The sequence below is a fragment of the Aulonocara sp. 'chitande type north' Nkhata Bay genome, linkage group LG17, assembly GCF_057382095.1.
Source record: "Aulonocara sp. 'chitande type north' Nkhata Bay isolate Kocher_YH1m ecotype deep benthic linkage group LG17, A_spYH_male_GT1.1, whole genome shotgun sequence".
In the NCBI taxonomy this organism is placed as follows: Eukaryota; Metazoa; Chordata; class Actinopteri; order Cichliformes; family Cichlidae; genus Aulonocara; species Aulonocara sp. 'chitande type north' Nkhata Bay.
Window position 1 is genome coordinate 29,707,239 of NC_141360.1, and position 20,852 is coordinate 29,728,090.

The window sequence follows — 20,852 nt, forward strand, 5'->3', positions numbered from 1 at the left end:
TGGGAATTCTTGAGGTTCTCTACATCTATTAGCATAAGATTTGAAAAAATCTGAGATTTCCCATAACTTTATTTTCATGTGTGTTCTCTGAGTACTGTCCAATGCCATGTTTGATTGTTTATTTTTGCCTTTCTTGCCTTGCTTCTCACAAGAGGCAATATTCTAACACAGAGGTGTCAAACTCCAGGCCTCGAGGGCCGGTGTCCTGCAGATTTTAGATAACACCCTGGGTCAACACACCTTAATTGAATGATTAGTTCCTAACCAGACCTCCTTAGAAATTCAAGACATGTGGAGGAGGTAATTTAGCCATTTGAATAAGCTGTGTTGGATCAAGGACACATCTAAAACCTGCAGGAAACCGGCTCTCGAGGCTTGGGGTTCCCCAACCCATTCACTATATAAATCAAAACCTTTAAGATCCTACTGCAATAAGCTTATTACTCAAAAAGGCCCACACTTGTGTAAGATTAAATTAGCATAATTAACCCGCCAATAATACATCAACAGCATGCGACATTCAGAAAATTTGTGTTTATTCAGCAATTTTGGGCTTTCACCAGCACTCAAGTGAAAGACAGCTGTTAGAAAATCAGTCATTATGCGATGTATCCTTTCTTCTCAGAAATGAATGTAACTCAGTACTTGAGCACAAATGGATAAACACTCATGTGAAACTGTACAAGCAAAACTGTTCTTATTTTATTGGACAACATCATTTAAAAAGAAACGTGTGAATGAGGAGTGCAATGACTGTCGTGTGTGTGTGTGTGTGTGTGTGTGTGTGTGTGTGTGTGTGTGTGTGTGTGTGTGTGTGTGTGTGTGTGTGTGTGTGTGCGCCTACCCTATGATTGGGACTCTAACAGCAGAGTTTAATGACTCACAGCATGTCATCCAGTGGAGGTTTAATAACGCACTTGCACACACTAGAGATCAGTGACTCCTCTGTAATTACGCACCGCTACATAACGCAACACTTAAAAGAGCTCTGTTTAAGTGCTTGCACTCATGCTCTCATCCTTCTTGGACAATTTAATGAACATGAATGCTCCTAGACAGCCAATTTTGTGTTTAATGCATGCATGTGGCAGATTAGGAGAGATGAGGGTACTTGAATGGCAGTTTTCTCATTTTGTTTGAACAGTGTGGAATGTTAACCGGGGTAACAAAAAGAAAGCAAGAGATAAGTGATTCACTTAGGGAGTGAGGAATCTGTTTATGATGCCCATGTTGCTTAGCAACCAGGGTGTCATGGTTACCTGCCGCATCCATGGTCCAGGCACAGTGGAGAGCAAAAGCTCCCATGCGAGGGCAACACGAGAGACTAGAAACATTTTGTTCATTATCTCCCCACTAAAGCGTGAGCCGTCTTTCTCCTCTACAATTAAAAGTCAACTCAAACCTGCCTGACTGAAGGTAATGCCAACAGCCCACTCACAATTAAGGAAATGGGGTTTCTTATCGATGGAGAACCACTCTGAGAGTGATTTAAACCAGGGTTGGAGAACAACTGTTGTTTTTGTTTCCAAAATGGCCACCAATTGTGGCTCAGACTTTGGTGGGAAGCCAACGCCTTATGAATCTGCTGCCAAAGAGCTAATGCAATCCCAGGCCTGAAATAACCCTCACCAATCAATATTCAAATAGCCCAGGCCTGTCTGCGCTGTACCTTTGCACAGCCTTTTCCCCTCATAGTCTTACTTTCTCTTTTGGATGGTGAAACGATTTTTTTTTGTCTTTTCCCTTTACTTTCCTTGAGAAATATTTGCAGACCAACAAAGACCATCCCTGAGCAAGTTCCTCAGTCTTTTTTTCATTCTCTTATTCCTTCACAACAACTTTTCTGCAAGCCAGTTTGCTCTCTCTCAGCAGTCTGTCTGTGGGAGATGGCAGGCTGCCATATCACCATAAGCAGGTGTTTTTGTCAACAAGCATCCCTCAAGGTGGGCACAAAGCAACAAGAGGAGTTCCTCGAGGGCACTCACAGAGAATAACCTTCCACTTATCCCAACAAGTCAGTCATCCCTGTTAAGTCTTAGGTCATCTTGAGACCATCCATCAGTTAAAGCTAATAATGGCAGCTAATCTAATACTTCTTGCTTTTTATCTCTGCTTTTGAAGTTGTGTAATCTTAAGTGCAGCTAAAGTTTTTAAATGTAAAATAAATTAATTTGTCCGTGGTTATCATCAGTGTTGGGTCATGGGTCATCTTTGACAAAGGGATTTTTTTTTTTGGCAGTGAATTCATATAGGAAAAAATATTTATCCATGGTTTCTACTGTGTAATAAAACAGAATACATCAGTTAGTTATTCACGATCACAAAAACATCTGCATGTCCAGATGTCACATTGCACACAGTATGAAAAATATTCAAATAAAACAATGTATTAAGCATTTAGTCTTAATATTGTGTTTAGATGGCAAGTTTCAACTATGTTTCCAGCATTCCTCAAAGTTTCAAACAAAATAGATAAATAAATATTCTGATACTAACACCTGCTTCCTGAACACATTTTAATGGAAAAACAGTGACAATAGCAAAAGCTATCATCTGAGCTTTTTTCTCATTAGGATAAGCTTTAAAAACGGCTTTTCAGCATATTTCGCTAATTGCTAATAGTTCAGCTTCAGTAACTCTGCCATTCTGGTTTGCAGCCACTTGTAAAATTCCTTCTTTTAATGAGAAATATCGAGAAAATTCTGCTGGTGTCACTGTGGGGAGTGAAATGATCTATTCCACTGGGAGAAGTTAACCACTGGCTCCATCAAAGAGTACTGGTTAAGAGGAAAGCTTCAATAATTGATGAAAACAGAGTCATAGGTGGCCTGAATATCAGAGGGAGGCTATCTGCTGTCAAGGTAGGTAAAAAAAGAAGTAATGAACAAAGGTGTGCATGCACAAAAAGTGTGCGATGTGTAGATAAATTCATAATAAACCATGTGCATGATAGATGTTCAGTAGGGAAATTACCTTAGTCTCGGGTCTTAGTTTGCTTTACACCCACCCAACCATTTCAATTCTCCACATTCATGTTTCAACTATAGACTTCTTATAAAACATGACATACTCTGAAAAGTAAATCCTATGGAGAGTTTGAAACTTTTACTCTTGATGAGATTATAGTCTCACTTAACAACTTACTTAATGTAGCATGATGTTTATTTTGTCATTACGGTCCTATTGGGAGTAAAACAGACATAAACGCATGTATGATTTATGATTTATAAAGTAAGATGGGCCTGCTTTGTGACAGACTATTCATCACTGTGTCTGAGATGGTGTGTAAGGTCAGGTCCACCCCTTGTTCGTCACGGTCAATTAAAAGAAAAAGAAAAAAAAAAGATGGCAAATGCTTCACATCCAAAATGTGATGTCTCAGTGGCTACATCCATTCTTTAGATACAGTCTATGACTGCAATGACGCTCTTCTTCTCAGAAAAGGTGGAAATACGCGGTCTTATTTAACATAGGGCAAATGTCGTATTTCAAAACACTTCTTGTTCAAACATAAAGATGTAAAGCTACTCATGAAGATGATTACAGACTGTTACAGTGTTGGGTAATAGATGCTACAGTAAAGACTTGTGCTATTAAAAAGTAGGCTGTTATTTTACCACAGCAGTGGGCAACTCATTTTTCCAAGGGGCCACATGAATAACTGGGATTGTTGTGGAGGGTCAGACCAATAAGCTTATAAAGAGACTAAATTAATATTGAGCAGATTATTACAACAGTCTCAGTTTCTCATGTGGCTCCTTAGGAAGATCAGTTGTCCACCTGTGAGTTATAACCTTGCCTACGGAGAAAAATAACTTGTTAGAGTATGTTTGCATTACCAAATACCATAAAAGTTTCTTTGCATTTAGCTGGTGCATATTGGTTACAGAATCCTCAGAGGCTGTGAAGCCAACTGTACATTTATCTCTAAGTGTATTGACTTTATCTCATTGAAGCAAGTTGATATTGACCACCTAACCAACATCAAGCTTATTAATTTCCCTTGGAGCAACATCTTTAGCTGAAATAAAACCTGGCCATTGTGGTTTGAGACCACTTCACTATCCAGAGCTCACTCGATACGTCATCAGCAGGCAGATCTATCTGCCAATATTTGCATTTTTAAACAGCCAACATATGAAAAGTTCAAATGTAAACAAGAGACTAATAAGAATAAGAGAAAAAAAACACCAAAAACACTAAAAACCAGCTGGGGTGACCCGAGTCTGGCAAAGCGTAAATAAATAATCTATGAATTGTTTTGAAATAAAACTAGACTCATTTTAAAATGCAACATATAATCAAAGAAAGATAACATAAATAAGCACAGATAACATGTTTTGTGCATTAAGGGGGAAAAAAATGAAGTTAAAAATCCTATATTGGTGAGGCTCTGCCACTTTCTTCCTTAACAGACCTTCTTAACATGGATGAGGTACTTGTTTTAGCAGCTGATGGACACTTGCAGCATCACCCTGGAAGAAATTAATGTGAACATCCACAATGTAAAACCTCAACTTCTGCTAAAACACTGGCTCACATGACTGACACAACCAGATGATTGGATACCTTCTACTTATATGCCAGTTAATCAGAAGAGAAAACATGGCAAATGCAGATTACCAAATCAAATAATGTTACTCAACTAGAAAAATGTTTAGTTTCAGGTAGTTATAGTTTTGTAATTTAACATAAATTCAACAGGGAAACTATTTTTGCTAGTTCTTTTTAACACACTGTAATGCGGAAGGATACCACATACTTCTATATTCAACAGGAAGATATATAAAAGGACAGATAGGGCTAACACAGGAGCAGAGGGCAAGGCTAAAATGGGAAATTGGGAATGAAAAGTGACACAGAATCAGGATGAAGTGATGGCAAAAGAATTTAGCAGGGTTTGAGGCGGAAGAAAGAACAGGGCTGGCATGAAAGATAAAATGTGTGATCACAGCAGAGAGTAAGAAAGAGGAAAAGGTCAAGAGAAAGCTGATTTTGGATAAGAAAAGGTAAGGATGGCGATGCACTTATGCATGTGAGAGCACGCAGATGGTCACAAGTGGAGCTTAGCCTGTGTGTGAAGCAGTGAAGCTAAGCCACAACAGCAGCTGCCTAAAGAATCTGAGTCATATAGAGATCAGGAAGAAAACCCTCTCATCTCGGCCATACACGCGCGCGCACACACACACACACACACACACACACACACACACACACACACACACACACACAGAGCTAAACATATCAATACCTTCCTCAAAAATAACCAAAAAAAAAAAAAAATCTAGCTACCGTACAGTTGCTGTCGATGACAACTTTTCAGGATTTCTCTGTCAGTACCGTGGTGGTTTCTTTCCTGCTGGGAATTTCAGTTTCACTTTACATCCTTTTAAGAACGACACATACTGAATACAAAATACTGTGGCATGACATAAAAGAGGCAAATTCTTTGATCACCCATGAGCTGTAAAGAGACAAAACCATGTCCCCAGTCAGATCATCAGCACTTTGGAAACATTAACTTGGAACGGTTGAAACAGATGAGCAAAAAGTGATGTTTAAAAAAGGCAAATGTATATAGTCTGTACAATAAAAGAAAAAGATTGGAGCAAGATTGACTGTGTTCACTGACAATTGATATCAGTCACATATAAACTGAGGGACACGTATACAAAAGTAATTGGACATTTGCAAAGCACCGCCCAGGAGAGCAGTTTGGTCAGTGTAAAGAGAAATGCCACTGCTTAGTTCAGGCGCAGCATTGCCTAAACTTTACAATATACATGATTTTGGTTGGTTTTAAAAATTTACAGTTTAATACTGTCTCAGCTTTCAAATTTAAAAATCATGTGAATTACTCTAAGAAGTGGAAATATTCTTACTGCACCGTTTTGATCTTAAAGGGTCTGAATACCTGAATCTGATCACAAAATACCTGAAATTAAATCAGAATGACTCACGTGGAGTTGAAACCCTACTTTTACATATCTGTGTGTGTTTCCTCGTTTATTCCTGCATGTGCGTGGTTGTTTATAGCAGGGCTGTGTGTCAGTTTAATAGCTTTGAAGGTTCAAACTGTGCTGTGTGAACAAAGAAAGAGTGCTGCCTGTTGCTGAGATGCCAAGATCCATTAGGCTTCTAGTCTCTTGTTTAGGGCCTCAAAGGAAGTGTAGCATATAGAGCACTCATGGACTTCCTACCACTTCCTTATCATCTGTGTTTCTCAAAGATCAGACAATTCAGTTCTTTCCTTTCTCCCAGACAAAAAAAGCTCTGCTCCTTCACATGTTCAGTTATGATGTGCGCAATCAGCCTTTCAACAGAACAAAGACAGAGAAAAAGTGAGGACTTAAAGATAAAAACAAAAAGATATGAGGGATGATGATATGGGAAAAACGACAGAGGATAGTAAAGGAGTGTAAAGTCAGAGAGGAGTGCTTTTTACCTCATAGAGAGCTATTATATTAGCGTAGGCCAGGTCAAAACATTACAGATGCTTGACTTCGATTTCCATTCATTATTTAGCTAAGTAGTCCCTGTAACAATTTATGGTCCTTTAGATAAATTGACTGCCATAAAGTTGACTCCGTTCAACTTCATTACACAAAATACATCACCACCACAACCTATATTCTTCAATGCTAATGCACTGACATTAAAACAGGAGCATATGGTGTTTGTTTTTTTTACACTTATATCATCTCTCTTTCATTTTTTGCTTCCAGCAAAGACTAAACAACTGGCACTAACTTCCACAGGTGAAACACACAGCAGATGGTGCTGATGAAATGTTAGAACACAGTCTGTAGTGCAACATCTATATTCCACTGTCATCAACTCACAGATAAGTCGTATTTAGTCTCCCCAGGTGTGAAGCAACAACACCGAAAGCTAATTGTCCCTAATCCCTTGACAATTATGAAGATGTAAGAAAAACAAAATGCCTGGCAGATATGATGGGTTAATCAATTAGATTGTAGCTATGGCAACAAGCTGTCAGCCTTAATTGGATATTCCGGGCCCTTTGAGTCAAATTGATCGAGGCTGGTAGCATCCCAAGGTCCTAATTTAGTTGGTGAGATACTGTTAAATGTAATTTAAAGGTACAGGGAAAGATTGGATCAATTTCACATGCTGTCCTTTGAAAATAAAAAAAAACAAGTGTGTCCAAGAGAAGAAAATAATACTGGTCAAGACCTCGGTTAAGTGAGCGTTATCATTTTTTTATACAGTACAAAATACAAAGCACAGCAAAGGCTATACAAATTTTGATCCAGGACAAATGCAGATGATAGAGGAATCATTAATGCATATCTATTGAGCATTGAGCTGCTTATGAAGCATTTCAAAACCACAGACTTCCAGAGAGTATCACAGCAGTGGTAGAGGAGCAATCAGAACCATATTAGAAAGCATTATGGCTGTTATCATCTTTTTTGCCCCCAAAATTCGAGAGTTGGAAAAAAAAAAAGACGTTATAGAAGTGACAGAAGTTGCAGTTCCTCTAGGTGCCACTTGAGTCAATCCCAACAGACTCCTGCATTGAAGTACTTAACTTTAGAGCGAGTTTCACATTCTAATAACTCATCTCAGTTAGGGCGTGCCGGCTCTGACTGGCAGGAGACCAGATATAGTGAGGCCGATCAGGCCTTACTTCCACTATCCTGAATCATTAAACTGAACTTCAAGTTACTGTGAGTGCTCTTGGAGCCTTTTAGAGCGTTTTTAATGGATTATCTTACTAACAATATAGTTTGTTGTCTGGTAAAGGCCATCCGAGACGTTTGTGCTTCACTTTTATTCAATGATATTCTAGTATTTAGTCATCCAGGTCATGATAGTCTAAGAAGCTTGGAAAGTTTGGAAAGCTGTGCTGCCAGTGCAGTTTTGAGATCCCTTCCCAGATGCCTCAACCCCAACTCACATCGTGTGTCAGGTGACCTTAATAGATCACATGATAAGGCCAGGCAAGGTCTCACAATGGTTTCACCTGAAACCATTTTTACACCTTGGCTCCTAAGGGATAATCCAGACTAGGGTTTAAACACCATTTGGTTTTACTTCTCGAACGAGAGTAAAACATCTCCAAGAAACTTAAAGAAGTCCAGTTGCCTTCTTTCCAAACTCCTTAGACATTCTAGTATTTTACTAGTCTCCTACAAAGTAGATAATGTATGTGTATTTGTATTGGAACTGTTTTGTTTAGGAATGTAGCATGCTAACTAAGATAGCAAGTACTAGCCGATAATGTAGCACGCCACCCTTCCATCCATGTAACGTAACTCTCAAAGGTCCAGCATAACTTCTGTCATGCTTGGGAATAGAGTCCAAGAACATTGGGTAAGGTCATGGCAGCTATGTTCATCTTTTATACTGTCTATGTTTTTTTGTTTGTTTGTTTTGTTGTGTTTTTCCTGAGCCACAATTGACCATATTTAGACAAGAAAGTAAAGTTTTCAACTATTTCTTGCTAGTCTGGTTAGTATGTGGATATAAATTGTATAGATGCATCTGAGATCACTCCACTAATATAGCAACTTGTAAAAACACTTTAACATGCTGCAGAATTGACACAGTCAAACATTATATATGAGATAAGTGAATTTTAAATGCTTCAGAAGACAAAAATACAATGAAAAGGTCCACTTCAATAACTGGCAAACGAACCCTAGCAACAGTTAGGTCTAAGATGTATAACAGTTTAAATAGATGAGTTTTATTAAAAAGTCAAACTAATTACTGTCATGGACTGAAAAATGCTTTTGTGCTTCTTTTTTTTCCCTCTTCCAAGGCCTCTGAATTGTCCTCGCAGCCTTTCAATAACCTGCGTGAGGTGAACACGGTTCAGGAACACTTCTGTCTGTTGGGCTCAGACAAATGAGCCATAAAACCAGCCAGTATAGGTTAGGTATGAGGGCAGAACAGGCATCAGAAGTCAGAAAGACAAAGCTTTTCTCAAAGTTGAAACTAAACAGGGTCATTCGTGACCGTGTACCAACACAGACTGCTAACTCTGAATCAAGTATTGTGGGTGGAGGATGTTTGATTATAATAGATCAGCTGTGATGTTGTTCCAGAGGCTGTCCCAAAGAGAAATGAAGATAAACAGACTGTTTCTGTGTGTTTTCCTGGGCCGCTGTGCAAGAAGTCAAGCTGTACCTAATTTTGCAAACAGTGTACATTTTGCATTTTATGATTCCATCTTAAGAATTGTGTCACTATGACAAAAGACGCAAGGGAAAACCTTCTCTTCCACTTAACTGATTTCCTATAAATTGCCAAAAGATCATAAGATTAAACTTACCTTTAGGGCTTCGGAGCGGTTAGCCAGCAGTCTCTCTATGTTCCCAGCAGCCGTTGCCACCAGCTCCTGCGCATTGTTGGACTCCACTCTGAAGTGCTTTCTGTGTTTATGATATATCTAAGACAGTCACAATAAAAATTCTGGGTCAGAAACAACGTAACATCTGTCTATTTTCTATTCACAGACAGATGTAGTGTAACTAAAATTAAGAACGTTACTCTGCATTATTGCCCATCTTCTATATTTCATCAGCCTCACTGACCAAAGCACAGTGATTTAGAAAAGAAAAAAGCCTTATGTAACTGTACCATTTACTCTGCTATGGAATATGTCCCAGCAAGAGTAATAAAAAAGCACAAATGCCAAACAGCCAATTATTTAGAAGCCTAAAGAGATTTCACTGTCCAACATTCAAAACACAGAGCTGAGGCATGTTCATGTAGGCACTCAGTGAAAGACTGGTATTAAAAATGATACTATTAAATGTTTGATTCGGATTGTACTAATACATTGTTTTATATTTGGAATTTGTGTATGTATAAATACATTTGAATTGAACATATTAATGCTAGTGATTACTATAGCTTTGGGGTGTTTTGAAAGCTGAAAATGAAATTTCCGCACTCGTGTGCATAAGCTGATACCAGCATTTGAGGTTGTAATTTACATGAGTCAGCATAACTGTTCAGGCAGCATTGTAACACCCCTTTTCAACTCCCCCCGTTTTGCACATTAATCTCATTCAGCTGCCCATAAGACTTCCAAATACATTTAATTCTTGTTTGGAGTGATACGCCATCCCAGAACATCAAATGAAAATAGGTTTTGTAATGATTTTTGCCATGTTTTAAGGCTGAATGCTTTTATTCTCAAATGGATCCAAAGTAGCACATGCATTATATCAATCAATGTGGATCTAAAAAGCTTCTTCTCCTTCTCATATGTTTGTGTTTTTGAGTGTTTAAGTGTCTGCGTGTGTGTAGGAGCTGTAGCTATCACAGTAGAGAAGTGAAGTTAATCTCATGTGAGTGTGTACAGTGTGCTGGTGAAATGAAATGATGCAGATGCAGCGTTATGTCTAATGAGAGACTACTATATGAAGACTGGTGATGTGTTGTGACACCTGAGGTCGTGCAGAGAGAGCTAATGAGACTAAGAGTATTAAGTGACAGAAATTACACATAATATTTTGTTCTCGTCCTGTAAATATGGATTTGAATAGATATAAATTTATTTATAGAAATCGTTTGTGCACAGTTGGTGCAAACTGTAAAAACAATAACGATTTATTAAGCACAGTGTCAGTACTGGTATTTGGGGTGTATGATAGGTATATGATACCTATGTGTGAGACATGAAAAACTTCAGTTTTGTTAGATATTTATTAGTCTGGGTTAACCCCCATTCAATCTATATTGTGGGATGAACATAGTAGCTATGGCACAAGATTTTCAGAAAATTTGGCCTTGACTTTGAGGTTGAGATCACTGAGATTTGAACTCATCTGAGATGTTTAGTAGATACAAGTATTGTATGAATTTGAAAATGTATTTGTCGCTTTGTTCTTGAGTCACTGCATTCACAAACGTATGTGTCGCCTCCATCACCCATCAAAAAAAGCAGGCAGAGAATTAGTAGGACTCTTTGTGTTGGCTGTGTGGATGCTCTTAAATCTTTGCTCTGATCAAAAACATCAACCAAGAGCGTTGCACCCCTTTATCCACAAATAAGGAGAACTCACTCATATTTCAGTTCACATTTGAAATCTTACTTGGCGTATATGCATGACAGGCAGTCTTACCTCTATTAGGTCCTGCATGCCAGTGGCTGTGTCTGTTAAAGCGATCAAATCTTTTTGCATTTGGTCCACCCATTCCTTTATCCTGTGAACAGAAAAAGAAAGTAGCTGATCATTCCTTGGCTAATAGAAAGTCTAAAAAATGTTTTATTCATTTTGAATGCAGCCATTGCAATCATATGACCTAAGCTGGCCTTTATTGTTTACTATATCAATACCTATGCTAGATTATCTATATAGATCCACTGGAGGGGAAGCGTGATATAATAAGTGTTAGACAAGATAATGCATTACTCTACTCCACAAGAGCTGTGCATTAAGGCAAGACCTATTCAAAGTTGGCAGCATGAGAGTATCACATCCTCAGGGGTGAGATGCTGGTTAATGTATTCTTCTGATGTGAAAAAGGACAGAAAGAGAAGAAAGACATAAAAGAGCAAGACAGAGACAGATGAGCATTTATTAGGCTTTAGATTTATGTAACTTCAAAACACATCAGAACACATCTGAGATTTCGTTGTTCAATTCGAAAATAAATTATTCATTTTATTATTTACTTATTTATCAGCCTTGTTGCATTTTAACACATCAGTACAGTCAGTAATATGCTATGAGATCTACTTTAAGTGATGCCTTCTTTGTCCATGAATTCAGTATGTCTAAACAGTTGGAAGGAAAATGAATGCCCTCCAAGATAGCTATCACCATTTTAAAGTTACTGGTTTCTTGGTTTCCATTAGAGCAACAGCTGCTAGTCGCTGATAGCAGATAATGATAGAGGGTCAGCACACATGACTAGAATAGAATAGAATAGTCCTTTATTGTCATTGTACATGTACATGTTCACACATCCTAATGAATTAATTTAAAAATAAGACAATATGCTATAATCACCTGGAAGCAGCCTTCAAGATGATTTAGATTTTACTTGTAGGATTTATGACTGCATGGACTCAATGCTTCGGTCAAAGCAAGGTTCACTGAGCACATTAAGCAGAGTTTGTGAGCCCAGCTGTCCATAAGGAAGAAGGGGTGGGGCATAGCAACAGGTGACTAATGGGGAAACCGTGAGCATGTGTGGATGTGTGTACTGTAGCTGTGCTCTATAAAGTAGACTTATTGGTCCATTTTTTTCAACAAGAGTTAAACTTAGTCTTGAACAGCTACACAAAATGTCATCTTCAAAGCATGATTTCACTCATAATTATTTATCCTTTGGAAAAATTATCACTTTTTTTAGTGAACAGTATATTTGAATTAAATCTAAGTGTGAAGCATTGAAAGTTGCAGGGTGAGTTTAGAGCTTTTTTTGTGTAAGGGCAATAAACAATAAAATATGGTCCTGAGAAATGATCTAACTACAGTAGCTGGGAATTAAAGTGACCATTTCCCTTTTGTGTCTGCTGCTCCTTAGACCCTTTTTATGATAGATTGTAGCATCATGTAATAAAACGAACTGCTAATGTCTCATTCTGCCTTTTTTGTAAGCAGTCTGATTTTTATTTAAAAATCACCAGAGTAACTGCTAAAAGTAAAAATAGTGTTCTGATTAGTTACATCCATAAACAAACATTCTCCTCTTATCAGATTTTTTTCCTGATCCCATTGCTATAATAAAAGAAATGGTGAAAACGGTTGTGAAAAAAAAAAAGGGAGAAACCATCTAAAAAGGGTCAGTGAGCTGTGCAATGCCACGCAGCCTGTTGCCTGCAAGGCCACGAGAAGGAGGAACCACATGCAACTGAGCCAAGTGTGAGACCTGCTGGGACTGCAAGACTTTTGGCTCTTAAACTTGTCTCACTGGGCAGTTATTTTATGACAGGCAGTTATTGAAGCCCTTTTTTTCTGCCCAATTTCTAGTCTGAGTAGTTTGAGTACTACTGATCTGTTTTAGCAATGTCGCCAGACAAGTTTGTGAGTTATGGGAAATGCAGAACCCCACATTGCTCTTGGGTATATGACATTTAGCCTGCTTCACCGGACTTAAAGCCACAGTAGAGTACAGTGAAGTTTGTGTGAAACACATGTCTTTAATATGCAGAAGAGGGGTAATGGATATATTGGAAAAAAATGGTAAATGGCCTGCATTTGTATAGTGCTTTACTTGGTCCCTAAGGACCTCAAAGCGCTTTACACGTTCAGTCATCCACCCATTCACACACACATTCACACACTGGTGACGGCAAGCTACATTGTAGCCACAGGAACAAAGGATGTTAAAGTAAAGCTGCATGGCAGAACAAAAACAGGAAAACCTCAGAGGAGATTGATTGATATAGTGAAGGAGGACATGCAAAGATTTGGTGTGACAGAAGAGGACGCTAGTGATAGACTGAGATGGAGGCAGATAACCCGCTTCTTCTATGGTAACCCTAGAAGAAGAAGAAGGAAAAAGAAGAAGAAGGAAAAGTACCTTAAATGGAAAAGAAAGTCTGACGAAACAGTTAATTAAAAAAAAAACTTTTTTCTTGTGTCACAGGTAAAAAAAACACTTCTATGATACACCTACGCTTCCTCAATTATAGCTTTTCCACCAATCGTCCTCGCTCCTCTGTCCTTTAGATGCAACTTTGACATGATGCTAAGATTGATTTACGGCTCAGAGGCAAGATGACAAAGGACAGAATAGATGAGGAGGTAATGAAGTCAATGTTCCTTCCCAGTGAAGAGAGAAAAGAAAAAGGAGAAACTATGATAGAAAACCTAAACTGGAGCAGAAGAAAACTGGATTCCAGTGGAAGAAAACAAAAATTAACAGGAGGGTTACTGATTAGATGATTGATCACAAGTAATCACAAAGGCAGATAAAGACAAGAAGTAAAGAAAGAAAAAAAAGAGGGGACTAGTGAAGCACTGACAGTGATGCTTGCCCTCACGATGACCCCGACCTCTGTTCAGCGTCAGAACCAGCTGTCTCTCAGCAGCACAAATGAGCTGAGGGGGCAGCAGCTGGACAAACGGACTTCAACAGGCAAACTGACAGTAAAAGTTTACTAGATAAAAGTTGGCTTCATGTCAGCTTATACTGACTTCCCTGGACTTTAAACATGCTCACACTTTGAGCCTGGAACAGTTTTATACTCGTTAGACACGAAATGAGAAGCTCTCGAACCATCTCACCCACGCATCTTGTTTATGATAGTGAAATGTGACTCAGTGCACATACGGTACAGATCATCCCAGGTTCACTGAATTTAGACAGTTGGGGACACACTTGGTTGGAGTTTAGACAAACAGGTCATCTGAGGGCTCCCGCTCCAACTCTGAAAGGATGACATTAAAATTTCATCACGTTTTTTCCACGTCCTCAGCTGTATGCATAAGTGTGCCAATGAGTTAAACGGTGTGAAATTAAATGAGGTGCTAGCCAGCAATGTCAATATTGCTACAACAGAAGGATAGCGCAGCAGAAACTATAGTGTGTATGTCACAAAGCATGACACTTCCTCACTACTAAATGAGCTGCTCCCTTGACGAAAATGATGTGTCTTAATTTGTGCTTGACCCCTGTGACCATGAGGAAAGTGGTAGCCTCACAGCCACAGGGGAAAGTAGCCCATCCCCCCTTTTCTTTTAGCCTCCATTGCTCTAATGATTGCCTCTCTTAGGCCATTTGTCATGTATACGTGTGTCTATGCGTGCGTACGTCCTTGTGTGTGTGTCCAGGTTCATTTGAAACCAGAGAAAAGTGGGTTGTACAGAGGTTAGATGGGAGTTGCCAGGGTCAAAGGTCAGCAGGAAAAGCATAGACCATTTCAAGAAGCTTTTAATGTAATGAAATTGATGAAATTGACACATTTATGCCTGCGCATTTTGAGTGATGGACCAAAGGATGACAAAACCCTTACTAGTGAAATTGATTAAAAAAATTTTTTTTTAAAACTACAATAAAGTTGTTTTTTTTTAAAAAGGTAAAAAAAAAAAAAAAAAAAAGAAAGGAAAAGGGAGGTGAAAAAACATCATTTTCAACATCCTGACTCACCATAACAAGCTTAATGAAGGCCAAGTAGCCTCGCTGAGCCAGTTAAGAGTAGACTGTCATATTCAAGGGTTGAATGCTGGGAAGTGGACACAATCCCAGAATAGAGAACACGACTCAGCATGAAAGCACAGCTGCCTTACTTCTGACCACTTTATCCCCTCTGGCTTAGCTATGTGTGACTGCTGAGGAAATTTGTGCTCTTCTCTCTCCCATTTGTACACTTCAAAACCACAACCTCAAGCTGTTAGGTGCTGTGCAGCAATCAGCTTGAGGTTTCATACCCTTTTATAACCGATAATGAGGTTTCATACACAAGTGTAGTGGGGTTCATACATTAAGAGAAGATAAATGTGATTCTATGCTAAAAAATAGTAAATATAATGCAGCAAGGATTATTGTTCTTCAGTAAGTTAGCATTGTTCAGCTTCCATTGACAAAATTTTAATGGGATTTCTTTTTACAGGTGTTTTTATTTTTACTGCAGAAAATAAGGTATGATTAGCAAATCGTCTTAGGAATAATAGCTTCAAAATTCACATCTGGGGTATTTATATACATACGTCATGTCGAGACCATAAACATATCTAAAGCTTTTATTAACTACAGGCTTTACAACCATTAAAAGTTTTTATTTCTGAGGTTTAAGACTTATGTCTGTAATCCTCCGTTAAAGCCACTTGTCATGAAATAAGTACTAATTAATTAAAAGTGCAACTGTCAACTAAAATTGACATTTTAATGATAATTTCACTCTGGAACTTGGATTTTAATGTCAGGCTTTTGGCCATCATTCCGTTAAGAAGTGAATGCGGGCAGTGAGACATGCCAAGAAAAAGTTGGAGGAGGAAATGCAAAAGTCAACCTTTTATAATTAAAACGTCTTTAGTAATCCTGGAAACAGAAGTTGTTTTTTTAGACTTTTGACTTTCAACTTCTTAGCAAATCCATAATTCCAAATCAAATGCACAGACTCTAGCAGTGACTGCATTACTTCTTCATGGCATAAATTTAAGTGTAGATTCAACAAGGTGCTGGAAACATTGCTCCAAGATTTTTCTCCGTAGAAAAATAAAAGCTTCACATAAAAGCTTCACACATTCACTGTTGATTTAACTGCACATACATGTAATGCGAATCTCTTGTTCCACCACATCCCAAAGGTGCTTTGTTGGATTGAAATCTGGTGACTGTGAAGGCCATTTGAGTAAAGTGAACTGATCGTTATGTTCTGGAAAGTAGTTTGAGATGATTTGTGACACGGCACGTTACCCTTCTGGAAGCAGCTATCAGAAGATTGGTAGACTGTGGTCATAAAGGGATGGACATGCACGGGTAGGGCCCAAAGTGTGCCAAGAAAATATCCCCTACACCATTACATGATTAGCAGCCTGACCTGTTGATAGAATGAAAGATGGATCCATGCTTTCCTGTTGCCTAGATTGAATTCTGACTGCCATCTGAAGGAGGCCACAGAAATCAAAGACTCGGCAGTGTTTTTCCAGTCTTTCATTGCCATATTTCATTGAACCCATGTCACGTGCTGCCTCAGTTTCCTGTTCTTAGCAGACAGGAGTGGAAACTGGTGTGTTTTCTACTGCTATATATTTAATTAGGTTCCTGTTGTCTTCCTATTAGCTATAAGCAGTCTAGCCACTCTCGTCTGACCTCTGGCATCAACAAGGCATTTTTAACCCAGAGAACTGCCAGGCACTGGATATTTTCTCTTTTTCAGACCATTCTCTATAAACCACAGAGACGGTTGTGTGGACAGAAATCGCTGTAGGTGAGGAGTTTCTGAAATACTTAGATAAGGACCATTCTGAAAGATCCTACAATGGCAAATAAATTACCCCGGGGAGAGATATTGAGGAGACTGTTGTCTTCAAAGGTAGTTTACTTAGAAAGATGGTTACTGGGCCAAGGGTAACTGGAAATCAACATAAGTAAAGATCGGATATAAGCGGACTGACTGGGGCTAACTCCTGCCCCCTAGACAGGAAGTGGTATTTTCAATATGCTTTAACAACATGAACACATTTTTTAGATAAATGTCTCAAACTGTCCTTGAATACGACTTTGTTTCTACTTTTCAAATAGTGAAGCCCCATCATTCAGAGTTTACATGAAAAGCACACAGAATTTTTCAACGGGTGTGGAGTTTGTAATCCAGCATTAAAAGACGGTTCCCAGATGGAGTTCAGTAGAAGGACTTCCTCCCAGTATTTTTCTCCTATCTGTACTTTTATACCAAATGTATTTCTACATCTTTATGAGGAAGCAGCAAGGGATTTTTAAATAAATACCCCACAGACTGTATTCTTATGTTTTTTGCTGTCAAAGCGTTTGAAGAGTTTGTCATTAAACACTTTTTTTTTCACATCTCACTGGTTAGCAGGCACTAGCAGTTCGATGGCAGCCAAGTCTTCTCATCTCACTTGAAATCTATTGTATTAATAGTCCAATTTCATGCAGCATGAAGTAAATCTAGGAAAAAGCACATCCGTTTCTTTGTTTTCAAACATGACCTTACATTGTCATTCAGCAGTAGGGGTTTTCAAGTACGCCCAAATCATTTCCAAGCCTTATTGCTAGACTTTTTGTTTTCTTTCCTTCTGTTTTACTCACAGAGAAAAAAAGCAAACAAATCTGACACCCAGAGCCGAGTGAAAATCTAGAATATTGATTAAGCATTGTTGGACGTCATCCTTACTGAATCACTGAAAAATCAGCCTCACACCACCTCAGAGGCCCAGCATGCTCGTGTGCAAGCAGCGCACAAGAATCCAGGGCTCAATATCCAATCTCAGAATTTCCACTCCAGCGCCCTCTTGCCTTGTAAACATCCTCATGTTTTTATACTCTGAAGCCAGTCTGCAGATCCACATCTGATCTCTTAATTCCATCAAAACTGTCACGGAAAAAGCATCCAAAAGCAAACCCCCTCCCTCCTTAAGTCCCATCAAGTTGAGTTATGGTTTCCAAGAGTGGGCGACAGTTTGAAAGCTAAAATCCTCCTCTAATAGTAGTAATTTGGGCTTCTAATCTGTTCTTAGAGAAGAACAAGCCTGATACTATTACTGGAAGCTGAGAACATGCACAAAAAGGATAGGGATGTTTGAGGATGCCAGAATGGATGTAATTGAGCCATTGGGGGATAGTGCATCTAATAAGCAGCAAGCTTGACAGAGCATTGGAGAAGACAAACAGTCACTTTCTGCCCCTCTTCCTGTCTTTTTCTTCGTGCCTTTCCCTCCTTTCTTACATGGGCTTTATCCCTCTGGTGTAAAGCTACCACTAATGGCTTAGTATACTATTTCTGCTTGGGTCTTTCCTCTTAATTCACTTTATTTTGTCTTTCTCCCTCCAGCAGTGACACTGCTGTCTGTCTGTTTGTTGTGTCTAATTTTGCAAATTAGGACTTCATATAGTGAAAGCTTACATTTCCATCACATAACCTACCTATTGCTTCCTTACCAAGTTTAAATGAACTCGGAGTGCTAGAACTTTCCTTCCTCTGCCCCTCCCCCAGCTGGTTTTCCTCCTCCTACATGTATCACAACAAAGTACAAAGGAGACAAGTGATGATATCTTCTCCTTTATTGAGGTCAATAACACCATAATTGCAGGCTTTGTAAATGTCTCTCGGCCTCATTATCCTCTATGGTAGGACGTTATTGATGCTTCAGCCTCTCCTCTATATTTTCCTCTTAGCGAGTCATGCAGAGCGTTTTAGCCTAGCCCCCTGCCTAGCTCTGAAGAGCTCTGTTTAAGTAAAGCCTTGACAGTATTTATTTTTTGTGCTCTATCAAGCACTTACGTGAGGGTAATTACAGTTGCGGAAGAGCTGACTTGACATTGCATGAGATAACTTTGAAATGATGGGGCAATGCTGGTGGGCAGTCGTGCATGGAGAGACAAGGTGTAGGTTACAGGAAGTTGATTCCACTGGGACTGGTTTTATAGGTGAACTTGAATATTGAATTATATTGTTATGCTAAACTGAACTTCTGAGCAACACTTCAGGTGTTTACTTAGCTTTGAATGGCAGGATTTGTGGGATGTTGCTTCATGTTTTAACTGTGTGGGGCTTCCTGGTCAAAGACAATTACATAATAATCAGATAATTTGAGCACCAAAAGAACCACAAGGTATATTTACAGAAATCTTTCAAGTTCTTTTTCAGTTATTCATTTCTTTAGCACAGCTTAATTTTAATGCCTTGTGTAACACTTTTGGATGTCACAGAAAAAATAAATTAATGATGCTCAAAGTAAGATGATAGTGTCTTCCGAGTTTCTGTGAAATTAACTAGAGAAAAAAACCCATAAGATGTCCAAGAATTACAGCTGTCACAGAAGATGAGCTCAAAGTGACAGCCTGAGAAATGGTCCCCAAAAAGGACACTTTTGCAGGAGAGAGCATACATTTGTTATAATTTTTTGGGGGGCGTTGGTTTCTTTGTTTGTGTTTTTTTGAGGCTGTGGCTTTTCTAAATGTTTTGACTGGAAGATCACATATCAGTGTAAACTGATATACTGTATATCAATAGATAGATAATGATCCAAAGACATTATTCCAGATTCTCAAACCTAAGGACTGACTCTTGACAAAACTGTGACTGTCAATCAAATTAATCAAAATATTTAAATATGTTATATAGGCTCAGGTTTGACATTTTATTAGAAATAAATATATAGAACATTGTAGCTGGTCCCTTATTTCCCAAGTGGTGGCACAGGAAATGGATGAGAATGTCAAGAATTTCAGCAAAGAAGCATTTCCTGGCGCAACCCTCAATTTATCCAGGCTTGGGACTGGCACACTTCTTTTAGTTAAAAAAGATCACCCTAGTAGCTGGACATTACTGTAGAGCAGGGGAAAAAACATTAAAAAGTTATGTACATGTACATCGCAGCTATTTGACTAGACGATTACGTCCTCTGCTAATACCTTTGCCCAACCTCCACCTCTCAACTACTTTTTAAAAAAAAAAAAATCCTTTTAGTTTTTCAGCAAATACAGATTGCCTTCATGGCTTTCTGCCAGACAGGCACTCGAAAACGACGGTAATCAATACAATACAATACAATACAATTTTATTTATATAGCACATTTAAAAAACCACAGGTATGCCAAAGTGCTTCACAGAATGAGTTAAGAGCAATAATAAATACAAATATAAAGCACAAAATACAAATAAAATATACTAACAGGCGGGTGACATAACTAACCAATAATACACCAGGCATAGTAGGCACAATCAGTATATTTTAACCAATGCACGATCTTTGCCCCAATCCTTACCAAATAGTTTTGTTGCCTAAACTGCAGGAAAACTTCTCCCGTTAGCTCAGATACCTCCACCTGTTGGCAGAGAAATCTTTCTTCTTCTTCTTTTGTCCCTAGCTGGTGGCTGGCAAGGGAGGTTGTTCACAAAGCCAATACGTCGCTGTGGGTGCCGTAGGGTTTCCATCTTGGTCAACGATGCACTTCCAGGCCTTGTGGTCTCCTGCCTTCACCTTTGCTTGCTCGAGGGTTAGACGTCCTTGTCTAAGGTTGTCTTCAATTTGCTTGATCCAAGTCTGCTTGGGCGCGTCACGCTTGATTCTCCAGTGGGTGGGTTGCTGCTGCATCAAAAGGCGATGATTTCTCATGCGGCAGATGTGGCCAAACCATTGCAGTCATCGCTTCCTAATCAGCTCTTCCACTGGGCCTGCTGGTGACATTGACTACGTATCACGCTGCTGATGATCACAGAGGGATCGCAG

The 20,852-nt window shown here is 38.9% G+C and overlaps 1 protein-coding gene across 2 annotated transcripts in view; it reads right to left on the bottom strand.

Annotated features, from left to right (window-relative positions):
- cacna2d1a (calcium channel, voltage-dependent, alpha 2/delta subunit 1a) overlaps nucleotides 1-20,852 on the bottom strand; it is a 100,367-nt gene that overhangs the window by 67,803 nt on the left and 11,712 nt on the right. For both annotated transcript variants that reach the window (XM_086268123.1, XM_086268124.1), the window contains exons 2-3: nucleotides 11,106-11,187; nucleotides 9,305-9,421 (exon numbers count right to left, since the gene is read on the bottom strand). In XM_086268123.1, the coding sequence (XP_086124249.1) occupies nucleotides 9,305-9,421; nucleotides 11,106-11,187 (199 nt within the window). The remainder of the gene's footprint in view (nucleotides 1-9,304; nucleotides 9,422-11,105; nucleotides 11,188-20,852) is intronic.